Source organism: Strongylocentrotus purpuratus, unplaced genomic scaffold (genome assembly GCF_000002235.5).
Source record: "Strongylocentrotus purpuratus isolate Spur 01 unplaced genomic scaffold, Spur_5.0 spur5_scaffold_17, whole genome shotgun sequence".
Lineage (NCBI taxonomy): Eukaryota > Metazoa > Echinodermata > Echinoidea > Camarodonta > Strongylocentrotidae > Strongylocentrotus > Strongylocentrotus purpuratus.
In genome coordinates, this window is record NW_022145602.1 from 4,828,720 (window position 1) to 4,842,587 (window position 13,868).

At 41.5% G+C, this 13,868-nt stretch overlaps 1 protein-coding gene across 2 annotated transcripts in view; it reads right to left on the bottom strand.

The window, feature by feature from the left end:
- Positions 1-2,301: 2,301 nt before the first annotated feature.
- The window catches only part of LOC115925164 (protein henna-like), a 38,000-nt gene continuing 26,433 nt past the window's right edge, over positions 2,302-13,868 (bottom strand). For both annotated transcript variants that reach the window (XM_030988514.1, XM_030988516.1), the window contains 5 exons: positions 8,189-8,245; positions 6,813-6,908; positions 5,915-6,048; positions 4,581-4,696; positions 2,302-3,296 (listed from right to left, as the gene is read on the bottom strand). In XM_030988514.1, the coding sequence (XP_030844374.1) occupies positions 3,253-3,296; positions 4,581-4,696; positions 5,915-6,048; positions 6,813-6,908; positions 8,189-8,245 (447 nt within the window). In that variant the 3' untranslated portion in view covers positions 2,302-3,252. The remainder of the gene's footprint in view (positions 3,297-4,580; positions 4,697-5,914; positions 6,049-6,812; positions 6,909-8,188; positions 8,246-13,868) is intronic.

The following is a 13,868-nucleotide window of genomic DNA, read 5'->3' on the forward strand; positions in this document are numbered from 1 at the left end:
CGATATTTTGATTCCTAACCAGTTTGGATTTAGGAAAAATCATTCAACTGATTTTGCTTTAATTAAACTTTGTGATAAAATAATTGAATCTCTCGCAAATAAGAAGCATGTTATAGGTGTTTTTATGGATCTGAGTAAGGCCTTTGATACCATTGATCATACAATCTTACTTCATAAACTAGAACACTATGGTATCAGAGGCCTTGCTCTATCCTGGTTTGAGGACTATCTTAAAAATAGAACACAGTATGTTTATTATCATTCTAATAGTTCCTCAAAATTGAACCTCACATGTGGAGTTCCTCAAGGCTCCATCTTAGGCCCGCTCTTATTTTTGATTTATGTAAATGATATAATAAAATCATCAAATATTCCAACTTACATTCTTTTTGCCGACGATACAAATATACTTTACTCACACAAAAATATTGATACACTTGTTGATACTGTAAATCATGATTTGTGTAATATTTCAATATGGTTTAAATGTAATAAATTATCCTTAAATATAAGTAAAACTAATTTTATCCGTTTTAGAACTATTAACTCCCAAGACCAACCACAATGTAATTTGTTTATAGATGGTTTATCCCTGGTAGAAAAACAATCAACGAAATTTTTAGGAGTTATTATTGACTCAAATTTGTCTTGGAACGAACACATTCATAACATAAATATTTTGATATCCCGGAATATTGGTATTTTGTATAAAATGAAATGTTTGATAAATGATAGATCTTTGTTTATTCTTTATAATGCTTTAATTTTACCATATATAACATATTGTAATATTATATGGGCAAACTGTAGTAAAACTAAAATAAACTCAATATTTCTTTTGCAGAAGAGAGCAATTCGTATTTGTACACACTCTAACTATCTTGCAAATTCGAACCCGTTATTTAGTCAATTAAAAACATTAAAGGTTTATGATATACATACGCTCCAAATTGCCATTTTTATGTATAAGTACACTTCCAAAACTCTTCCAGCATCTTTCTTAAACTTTTATTTATTAAATGTAAACGTACACTCATATTTAACTCGACATGTTCATGATTACCATCTTAATAATCCCAAACTTAGTTTAGCCCTACGATCAATTAGACACCATGGACCAGATATTTGGAACTTACCGAACCATATTAAAACTAGGACCTCCCTTTATTCTTTTAAAGCTTATATGAAAGCATATTTGTTAACTCAGTATAGTTTACTAGATCTTACATAGAAATTTAAAAATTATCTAATTTGTTATGTCTTGAATTGTTCTGTCTTTGTCAACAGAAATGGACCCTGCATACATTTTAATATTATCACCCGTAACTGAAACCAACACACAATTAAATATCACGGTATTAGTCTCTTTTTTGTTCCACCAAGCTAAATTTTTTGCACCTTGCACAAATGCACTTCTCAACACGAAATATTTCACTAAATTTGTTTTGTTATTTTCACTCAAAATTAAATCAGCCATGCTCACTTTTAATCACTTCACTTATATCTTATTTAACATTGAATACAATGCAGTTGCATGGGTTGTTCTTTTATTTTGTTAACTCGGCAGAGGCCACGGTCATGTTCAAGCATTTACGCTTACGACATGTGGTCTCCTGCTTTTTCCTTTTGTAACAGTATGAAACTTTTATTTAAACTAGAAACAAACTTTGTCAAACTTACATGTTATTCATTATATTCATTTGTATGTTTCTTTGTATTGATATGAAAAAGTGGAAATAAAACAAACAAAACAATATGAATTTGAATATAAATTTGGAATTGGAAATGGAATTGGAACCTAAAATTTGAACTTGAATTTGAAATTGAATTGAAATTGAATTAGTTTGCCCCGCCCAAGGACTGAATGTCCAAGATGGAACAGAACATAATGGTTTGTTTCATCAAAATCATAAGTTTGAAAAAAAAAAATTTAATCCAAGTCACTTATCACTTGGACAGAAGAATAAACCTAATGGATACGCATATCTTTAATTATTAATGATTTTTTAGCTGCTAAAAATACAGCTGCACAACAAATTTGAATTGATATAATGAATATAAAGCTGCAAACTACAATTCTATCAGCCTGATAAAAACCACACACAAAACCACCAACAACAAAACAGAGGTAAAAAAAATTTAAAAAGAATTCTGTAATATAATGTAATTGTAGCCAATATCGCTTCAAGGGAATATGCAAATACACAGTACGTATTTTGTTTCAAGGGAATATGCAAATACACAGTACGTATTTTGTTTCTCTTAAAGCGATATTGAACTAATTTACATATATCTGAATGCTGATCTGATAAAGCACTATATGGTATAAAGTATATGAACATAACATTGAAGAATACATGTATAACCTACATGATATGTATTTGATAAAAACAGTAATATGTTTCATTATTTACAGCTATAAGCCTTTCAAATATTTGTGATTTATCTATCACCTTTTTGCCAGGAATGTTTGTTGTAGACATGTATGTTCATTCACCTACTCATTCAGCACACCATTGGAAAATATAGAATATGAATAGAGATGCCTCCACCAAAACAAAAAATATTTACTAGATTAAAAAAAAATGAAAGTATACAAATTTGTCTTATCCATCTCACCAACAGTAGACTTCAATTAAAGTGAAGATACAAGTAAAGACATAATTAAGTATTGCTACCTATCCAGTCTTAAGGATGAATGTGTGTAATTTATTTTTTACAGACATGTATTAACCAGATGTAACGATTTACGTCTAGGGACCGACTTTTACCGTCACCATCCCAAAGAGGCGACTCAGTTTCGAACCTGCGTCCTCAGCTGAATCAGTTTGTAACTTGATAAGCTGAATTAGAGGTGCACGCCACAACGCCCCGTTATGTATCTTGAATGAATTTATTATATTCTTATTACATTATTTAAAAAACAGTTATGGAAACAACAACAGATAAGAATATACATCTAAAAGAAAAATGTACATGTATGTTCATGATAATTTTGTTTTACTCCATTTTTTTTACTTCAGTAATTCATTCTTTTATTTCAGGCAAACAACATTAATATGCTGTATCAAAATTGATACACCAAACATTCTCTAAAATGTAAAATTATTTGTGCAGTTGTAAGGTAATTATCAATCAATGCAAAAATGAAAGATCTTTCTAGTTTGTGCTTTTATTCCATGTAATTTATACATGTTTGTTCGTTGGAACTTTGGTCCCTCTTAAATGGACATCCTGCTCACCCCTCTCTCTCTAATGGATCTTGTCCAAGGCCTCAGTCAGAATGCTCAGTTCACCTGGTAAATGAGGTAAATAAATAAATTTAAATGAATAAAAGAACAATAATAAATGATAAGAATAATAATACAAATATTAATAATGGGTTCTTGTATAGCAGTCATGTGTGTCAGACTAGACACTCCTGGCACTCAATAATTATTACCCTGGCTTTAGCATGGCTGCCATTGCGGCACTCTAGCATTTCAAGGAATTAATTCCTGCAAGGTACCCATTTACACCTGGGTTGAGTGTGGCAAATGCAGGTTAACATCTTGCCAAAGGACGTTAGTGCCGTGTTCAGACTCAAACCGCGAAACATTTAATCCACAATCATGTGAAGTATCGACTAGACCACAATACCTCCATATAAATGCATTAAAGTGGTAAGAATACGTGCTACGATGCTATAAGACACTCCAAGCTTATCCCAAAACATAGTTAAACTGTGCATAATTCTATTCATCTGTCTGTTAATCGACATGTATCTAGAAAATCAAAGCTTTTAACCATCTATCAATATTTGGTACGTTTTTATTTCCAACTTTGGTGGCCACATTTCTTATCAACTAACTTTCAAAACTGGTATTCTTCTATCCATCAACGAATCCTACTATCATTCCACCATCTTTCAATATTTAGTACATTTTTTATTATCGGGTAACTTTTAAAAGATCGACTCTTATATCCATCTACAAATCCTTCCAATCTACAAATCTTTCTATCATTCAACTATCTATCAATATTTGGTATGTTTTTATCTTAGATTTTGGTCATCAATTAATTATTATCAAGTAACCTTTAAAAGATCGACTTTTATATCCGTCTACAAATCCTTCCGATCTACAAATCTTTCTATCATTCAACTATCTATCAATATTTGGTACGTTTTTATCTCAGATTTTGGTGACCATATCAATTCATTATTATCAAGTAACTTTCAAAACATTTACTCTTCTATTCATCAACAAATCTTTCTTTCATTCAATTATCTATCAATATTTGGTAGTTTTTATCTCTGATTTTTGATGGTCGTATCTTTCATCAATTAATTATTATCAAGTAACTTTCAAAACGTCTACTCTCCTATCCATCTACAAATCTTTCTATCATTCAAATATCTATCAATATTTGATTTGATTTTTTTTTTTTTTTTTTTTGGGGGGGGGGGGGGAGGTTGGCCATATCTTTTATCAATCAATTATTATCAAGTAATATTCAAAATATCTACTCTTTAATACAAGCTATCCATCAACGAATCCTTCAATCATTCAATTATCTATCAAAGTATTTCTCATAATTACCTTTGATACTGGTGACCATGTCTTTGAGCGATTCCTTCTGATCCAATACTTCTACAGACTGGGTGTAGGGATTGTAGCGAACACTGAATGGTCGTTCAATCTTCTTGGTCCAGGTTCTACATTTATCAATAAAAAGGGACAAGTAGGAAATAAATGGACAGCATTTTGATTTGATTTGATTTGATATGGTTTTGATTAAAAACATTCAAATAGCAGCCAGAGGCTGAAACAAATTGAATTTACAAAATATACATACAAAAGCATAACATATAAATATAAATGGTAATTCACAATAAATAATCAAGGATATGATCAAAGAAAGAAAGAGAAACAAGAGAAGAGATTGAAATGGATGACTAGAGGATAATTGAAGGAGAACGATCGCGTAACAGAAGGCAATAAGACAAATGTAATAGAAGATTAGAAGGACTGGTAAAACAATAAAAGAGAGAGAGGGAGAGAAAGAGAGAAAGAGCTAGAGCGTAGGGAAATGAGAAAGAGAAGCTGGAGAGGAGACTAGACAATAAAAGGGACAGGCTAGATAAAGAGTAGGAGAGATAAAGAGGCTGAAAAGGAGAACTAGAATAATAATCGGATAAAGTGTTAATAAACTATAATGAGACTTAAAAATTACAAATATAATACCGTAAATGCAGCATAATTTTTGAGACCAACTACAACCGACTACAAAATGTAACAATGAATTCCAGAGCACAAACCGCAATGTCATTGATATATTCATTATAGATATTTAAACATAAAAATGATTTACAGAATTAGGCAAAACATGAACAGATTTACAAGATTTACAAATATCCAAGTTCTTTACAGCATCTCTGCCTCACACCCTGTGGCGCGCCTGTGTGCGCTCAGAGGTGAGACTACTAAATAAAGTGTTCGTTACTGCAGACATCTTGACACATAGACATTGGCCTCCTGACTGTTATGTTTTGGGAGTAATTGTGGCGGTTTTGGGATGGGTAATGCTTGTCTTTGATGGCGAATCAGATTGTCTTGGTTTTGTGTTGCCCAGGATCTGTGACACACCCCCCCCCCTCCCCCGCCTCCTCTGTCTCTTCTCTCTCTCTCTCTCTCTCTCTCTCTCCTTTTTATGTGATGTCTCCCTCACACCCATATGTAATCAGCAAAACAAGGACAGATATTGCACTAGCGTGTTTCCTTCACATCTTGTTTTCTATCTCTCTATCTGTCTCTCTTTATCTCTCTCTTTCTCTCACTTTCTATCTCTCTTTATCCCTCTCTTTCTCTCACTTTTGTTTTACTCTATCCCTCCTTCATATTGAACCATATACTTCTAAGAGCAGATACTTTACCTGAGTTTTTCCTTTGCATCTTCAAAGCTCTCAGCCAAGTAGTAGATGGGCTGGAACTTAGTGACGGGATAGTCTGTGACTGCGGTCTTTTCGGGGTCAAAAGGTCGAATCTCGGGCTCGTCAGACAAGCAATACTGTAAGTCAGAAAGAAAGAGAGAGTACAATGAGTGCCTTTCTTGTTAGGATTGTCCATGCATTTATTGTTAAAGGGATAGTTAAGTTTTGTTGCAGAGGGTGCTACATGAGATAATGAAAAACTGACTGTCAAATTTGAAAGAACAATGACAAAATCATCTTTGTTTGATCAAAATTGGTTCAGAGACGGCTGAAATATCCATAAATATAACCATTTCTAATATTTGTGTACCACCATAAATATTAGATAATTTGAACCAGCCGATGAATAAACATGATAGCGCCTTATACGTTCTATTCCAGCCAATGCCAATGTTGGCTTTTTTGTGATGGCTTTAATACGCACAACCAGCCGGCCTGTGTATTGTTATTAGTAATTAGTAAATTAATTAACAGTCACTGTAGTTATTTGAAAATGGACCTGAATTGGTATGATCTTATTCACTGAATTTCAAATATTTTGGGGTCTAAAATTTATTTCATAGCAACAGCAAACCTGTGATCCCATCGAGAAATACTCCCTAGTCTCTTAGAGAGTCTTCGGGAGAGGGAAATGTAAGATAATGCCTTTTCCATATGGGGTGATTGGTGGAAAATGCAGAGCATTACATAAGGCAGTTTGGTCATAAATCTGTAGTCTATTCCTGGTGATTGACAACACCTTTATTGGGTAAACACATGAATGGTGTCGAATTCCAGACAACAGCCTGCTACTATGCGGTCTTTAATGACTTCAATGCTAGAATTAATGATGAAGAATTACCTTCAACTCTCCAAACGAAGACAAGAGTGCAGCTCCGTAAGCTTTGACCTGCCCATTCTGTCTGCACAGTCCAAACTCAACGGTGAACCAATAGCACTGTATTCACACAAAGAAAATAATCATATACATATAGTTTTAGCTTCTATCGACCTTAAAGCCATACTGTCCTACTTGTAACTACTTGCTCCCTCTATAGAAAACAATGCCTAATCGGTGACCATTGGTCCCCCATGATCATCTTTTTCTTATGTTATTTGAGGGCTGAGTTAATGAGATAACCTCCTGTCCAGTGACCTTGCAGGGTGGTCTAATCCCTCCTATAAACTAGCACAGATAAGCTTTAAAATTTAGTAGGCAAGCTTTCGTCAACTCCTTTGGAATTACTCAAGCTGAGTGGTTATTAGCACGGTTTCTTGCTGTCTGCTGCATCGAGATCACCGGAGCGAAGATAAGTGACAATGAATAGCCAGAAACCTTAATCAGTGAAGGATTAATACTTTTTTTTCATCCAGATGGATTCTTTCACCTTTCGTGACCAAAAGTGTGTTTCAAATTCAATAATATGGGCATCATCCCATCCAATGGTGTGTCCAGTATTAAGGGCGTGTTCTGCTACTGATAAATGATATGGATTGCTGAATCTGAGGGCTCTTTTGTGCTCTTTTAATTAATAATCATGGACATGAAGATAATATCATAGTAAGAACATCTAAAACACACATATGCAAAAGCTTCAATCCAGATAGAAAAAACACACATTAAACATGCAATAATACAGATCTTGTTCAAGACACAGAAGTACATGTACAAGTAACAGAACCCAAGGTCTAGATGAAAAGCTACGTTTTCGGCTAGATTTGAAGCAATCGAAGCTAATCATTAAGATTGTCCAAAAGGTGGTTTTAACAGAGAGGTTGCTGTATGAGAAATTGAGAAGGAATTAATTGTCCAGGGGGTATTTCACAAAGACTAAAATTGAATTTAAGATGGACTTAACTATGGCAGGCCTTTCATGCCTCTGTTTGCGCTCACCATTTACTGGCATTGGACAAAAAATAAAAAAATGGTCACAAATCTACAGAATTTACATTTTTTGATAAATCATTACTGAAGGAAAAAATATCATCTAAAGATCATAATCGTGAGAGCAAAGTCAGCAAACAGTGGCATGTACGGCCTGCCATAGTTAAGTCCAACTTAAAGTTGATCTTAGTCTTTGTGAAACACTCCCCAGGTTGGGTGTAGTACCAGGAGTTGTTTTTGATGGTCAGATGGGAGTAGTCAAGAGATTTAGAATAGTGTAACCCTTCGGTGGTGGATAAATGATCAAATTGGGTAAGTAAATAAAAAAAGAAAGATTGAAATAAAAGACTTACTGTGGCAAGCTTCTGAATGTACTCATCTGGAGCTCCCAGGGACAGCAGACCAATTTCCTGTTGGATGACAAAAACAAATGCATTCCCTCTTTTAACCACAAGTCCTTTATTGTTTTTATTTTAACACTCATATGTAGTCATTGATGGATTTTCAATGGAATGTTTCAACGATACAATTAAACAACTGTAATAACAGTGAAGTAAATAAATAAGATCTGGCTATTTGTGTCAGTCGATATCAGAAGACTTCAACAATGATCACGGTCTGTAAACAAATAAGATAAAAGAAGATACCCTTAATTAACATCAAACTATAACATAATCCTCTATCTCCCCCAAGTCTTTGGTGCAAAAAGAAACGAAAGGCTAACGGTCCGACAAAGACTTAAAATACGACCCAATGATCAACGACAAGTAAAATGTAAGAACAAGAAACGTGAACGCGGACCAGGCTAAAACGAAACCTAACGCATGACGGAATGTCATCAAAAACTAGCAAAACAAGAAATGCAATAGCCAAATAGCAGTTAAAGAATTAAAGACATAAGGCAAACTGTTCGAGTGTTCACATGTCATAGTCTGAGTGCCAGACAGGTTTGGCTGGGCAACGAGCAGATCGCCTAGGAGGAGCACTGGCCCGGCCGACGGGTGTGAGCGACGGCAACTGCGTGTCGACAGAAGGGACAGGAACAACCAGAGATGGGCGAAGAGAACGACGGGGCGGGCCATTGGACGTCCCAGAAGCGGCAGGGGTCGTAGGAGCTGCCCGGGCAGCGGGCATGACAGGTTCTGGTTGGCTGGTGGCAGGTGTGTCAGGGCATGTCAGTGGTGGCACCATGGGTAGGGCTGTTTCAGGGCCTGAAGCGGGATCCCCATGCTGTTCAGTAGGACGTGGCAGGGCCCCTACGTCTGGCCGCAGGACGGGCTGTCGAGTCCTCGGACGAGTTGTGCCAAAGTCACCGTCCATCACCAAAGGAGGGGGGCGTGGGTACACTGGAACATACTGTCTCAGGAACTTCCTGTTCCGTAGTGTAACTCTCCCGGAGCCGTCGACGCGGATCACGTATTGGTCGATCTGGCGAACCTCGACCACGATCCCAGTCTTGTCCCATTTAAGGGGGTGTGGTCCCATCTGGTTCTGTACACGAACATGGTCACCAACTGTAAGGGGCGGAAGCCGCTTGGTGTGTTCTGACCAGCGTTCAGCACTTCTCATGTGGCGATTGCGAAGTGCATCTTCCCGAGCCGCAAAGGTCTCACGCCAAGTGCGGTGAGGCTCGTATTTGCCGGGTGCCACCGGAATAAAGTCCCGAATAGGATGGCCGAATACGCACATGGCGGGAGAGAGCTTGGTGTCCCTGTCAGGCTTGTTTCTGTACTGAAGCATCGCAAGTTGGAATGCGTCAGTGTCGAGGGCACCGGTAGGGCTGGTGTTGTCCAGGAGAAGGCGCTTGATGGTCTTTACACCCACTTCAGCACGACAGTTGCTATGGGGGTATGCCACGGAGGAAAGGCGATGATGGATACCCCAGTCTTGGAGGAACCGACGTGTGGCTGCTGCCGTAAATTCGGGGCCACCATCTGAGGCCAGCTCGTCAGGGATGCCGAATGTGACAAAGATGCGTCGTAGGCAAGCAGTGAGGCCATCTGCGCCGTGGGTAGATCTCTCAACTATTGGCCAGTTGGAGTATCGGTCGACGACAACCAAGTAATTGCAGCCTTTGTAATGGAAGAAGTCAGCACAAATACATTGAAATGGGTAGGCCGGGGAAGTCAGCGGAGCTGGCGGCGAACTAGGGTTGGACGGCGCAATCCAATTGCAGTGGTCGCATCTAGTACGGAGGGAGGAGATGGCAGGGGTGATGCCAGGCCAGAAGACTAATGCCTCTGCCCTGGCGGTCATGGAGGTGACCCCTTGGTGGGCAGCATGGAGGTGGGTCAGCACTTCCTCCCTGAGAGAAGGGGGGATAACGATGCGGTCCTTGTAAAGCACAACTCCATCAACTGTATAAAGATCGTCCCGAAACTGAAAGTAGTCACGGAGGGGACCCGGGAGTTCATGGCGGAAGGCTGGTAGACCGGACTCAACTAAGCCAACAAGGGAGTGCATGTCCTCGTCGCTGGCTGTGGCAGTACGCACCCTGTCCCACGTGACAGATTTGAGGTGCAGGGAGTCCAGGGAGGACACAGAAGACAAGAAGGTTCCTGCTTCGATGGCGTCGGCACCCGTGTCAGCGCGAAAGCCAGCCATGAGTGTCAGGGGTTCTGTCAAGTTGAGGGGGGGAGGACCAATGGTCGCGATATCGTCAGGCAGGTGTAACTTCTGAGGTGCACCAGTCGGGTGACGTGAGAGGCAGTCCGTTGCACGGTGTCGGACACCTAGGACATGGACGATCCGGAACCTGTATCGCAGGGTTTTCTCTTTCAAGTTCCTCAGACGAGGGTTGGGGATGTCTGCTAGGGAGCGGTCAGTGAGGATCTTCAGAAGGGGCTTGTGGTCGACAGCAAGGATGAGGTCCTCACATCCAAGTACGAAGTATCTGGCCTTGTCTAGGGCATCAGCCACGGCGAGGGCCTCACCTTCGATCGGAGCATAGCGAGATTCAGCGGCGTGCGTGAACCTGCTGCTTACAAGCGTGATTTGCCATCCAGTGGGACAACAAAATGGTTCCGAGGAACTGCAAGTGCAGTGTTTCTGCAGAAGCCAGAAGCCAATGCCATGCTTCGACCAATCTGTAGCCAGGCAAGTGGGCTTGCTCGGGTCAAAGATCTTCACACCTTCCTCGATTTCATTGGCGATAATGGCTTTGGATTCATCAAAGACACTTTGGAGGGCCTCGTCCCACGTGAAGGCTGTGGTAGGATTCAGAAGCTGGCGGAACGGCAGCATCTTTGCAGTCATGCTGAAGGCATAGGACACTTGATTGACAAGCCCAAACCAAGAGCGCACATCGGTGATGTTCTTCGGTGTAGGGAAGTCCAGGATGGCCTGTAAGTATTTCTTGCAAGGACGGACACTGTCGGGGGTGATCTCGAATCCAGCAAACTCAACAACATCTGCGCCCAGCACGAACTTGTCAGGGTTGAGGGTTACGCCATTCCGACCGCAGACATCCAGCCACTCGACAGCTTGGAAGTAGCTATCCGCCAATGTATCCGCCCACAACAGAGCGTCATCCACACATTTGGTTTTGTTGTGAATGTCCGACACGATCTCATCATAACGTCTGGTATATCCATCACCGGAGGCAATGTATCCTTGAGGGGCCGTCTTGTAGCGGTATCTGCCCCAGGGGGTAATGAAGGTGGTCAGGTGACGGTCCTCTCTGCAGAGTGGCACGCTATGGTAACCATTCCATGCATCAAAGACAGTTTTCTTCTTCTTGTGTGGGACCGAACGAGCCTGGTGGAATGGTGATGGTGTGTGGTGTGTCTCGCGTGTGGCGTGGGCGTTGAGCGCCTGGAAATCGACAGTTCGTCTCGGTGTGCCATTCTTCTTTGCGCAAATTACCATCCGATGACACCAGGTAACAGGCTCGCCAATGGGGACCGGTTCGAGCACACCCAACTGCACGTCATGATCCAATCCTGCTTTCACAGCATCCCACCAGTGGAGTGGAACGGGTACTGGTGTGTGATGCGCAACTGGCTCAGCATCGGGGTCGACCATCAGTTTCAAGGGTGGGCTGGCCATGAGGGTCAAGACTTGGTGTTCACAAGTGTTGAATGTGCTTGAATTGTAGTACTCCAGGAGGTGCTGTTGTAGCTTCATACGGTTGTCATCAGTGGCAGGAAATGGCAGCTTTGTTGGAGGTGGGGGAGGCAGTTGACGCCTGGGGCAGTCACAAGGTCCCCCAGAAACATCTTGGAGGGCTGCTTGTGTTTCTACCTGGTGTGCCGGTTGAGTCGTACCCAATGTAGGGAAGGTATCAGGGATGATCCCTAGGGCGGTGCATGCCTCCTTGCTGAGGAACAGTTTTTCAGAGCTGTCAGTGACTGCGTCATCTGTCGAGTTTCAATGATCTGTCCTCGGTCGCCTCTGCCAGAGAAACGGATGATGGCGGCCCCAAGGATCCGGATTCTGCCTTTAGTAGCTGTGCGCATCTTCATGTCGACCGGTAGGAGATCCGATTGACGTAACCCAAGGCGTCGGATGACCCTGATTCCAACCAGACAGCTTTGGCACCCTGTGTCTGCCATAGCAGGAACCGAGCAAGACACTGTAGGGGTAGATAGGTTTAAACCAAAGGCAGTGCAGTCATCAGGCACGATCCTGAGGGTCACGCCAATGAAAGGCTGGGGCGATGACCGTCTCTTCAGCCACGTATTGGTGAGGTTGTCATAGACGTGGTGGTCCAGGGGGACGGCTGATCCATGATGGGGCGTTTCTGTAGTGTGGCAAGAGCAGAGGGCATCAAAGATAGCCCCTTCGGTATCATTTGGGGCACCAGGCGATGAGCGTTTAGGTTTGTCCTTGCTGCGGCACATGCCCTCAATGTGATGCGGCCTATCACAATGTGTGCATTTGTGGCCATATGCTGGGCACCGAGTTTGTCGGACGCTGGCCGGGGCACTCTTCCCGTGCCCTCTCCTGCCCCAGTAACCACAAAGGTCCCGTTTCTCCTTAATGGTTGTCACCTTGGCTTTCCTGTAGGTGCTGCTAGCCGCGTCCACTGAGGAGTGAGAGTCCAGGAGAGAGGAGGCGGATCGTTTGCCGGCTTCTTTGGCTTCGACGAACTGGAACACCTCTTCCAGCATCATGTCCTGATTCTTGTTGCAAAGGAGGTCAAGCTGGATTTCGGGGTCACTGATGCCCCGAGTGAGGACGTCCCGCATGATGGCGTCCGTGTAGTTGACGTTGGCGTCACAGCCGGGGCACTTGATGAGGAACTTGCAGATGTCTGCCTGGCCACGTAGGTGGGCCCCGTAACTGCGTACTGTTTCATCTCGGTCCTGGCACATGTTATGAAGCGCTACACGGGCCACCATAGAGTTCTCTTCACGGACTGCCAGCTTTTTGATGGCTGCCAGTACATCGTCCACGGGCTTGCCGGTCAGACTCCCACCAGCTGATCTTGTGAGGTCTCTACGTAGGGGTTCGTCGCAGCATTCGAGCAGCTGGATAACCTTGTCCCTGCCGGTGACCTTCGTGGCCGCGACATAATCAGTCCGAGACAAGAAGTACGCCCATTCTTCACTTGAGCCAGCCGCAGCTACTGTAGGACGTTTAACCTTCTCCACCTTGGCGGCAGGTCCAGCGGTGTGGAAAGCGCTGTGGGCAGTGATTAAGGCAGCTACGATGGCAGTCTCAAGGTCCGGGGTAGTGTAGTCACACCCAGGGATGGGGCAAGCGACGACAGGCATGGTTGATAGTCACCGTGGTCATAAATAAGATCTGGCTATTTGTGTCAGTCGATATCAGTAGACTTCAACAATGATCACGGTCTGTAAACAAATAAGATAAAAGAAGATACCCTTAATTAACATCAAACTATAACATAATCCTCTAGTAAACTCACAGCAACATGCTTTGTGAGGCATGAAATATGACAAAATAAAAGCAAGAATTATTTTTAGTACCAGGTGAATAAAGACATTACAGTACATTTTCTATGTTTATGACTGGCCCCCATGCCCGATTGCCTCTAGAAGCTAAATCGCAACACAATCATTTGCTAAA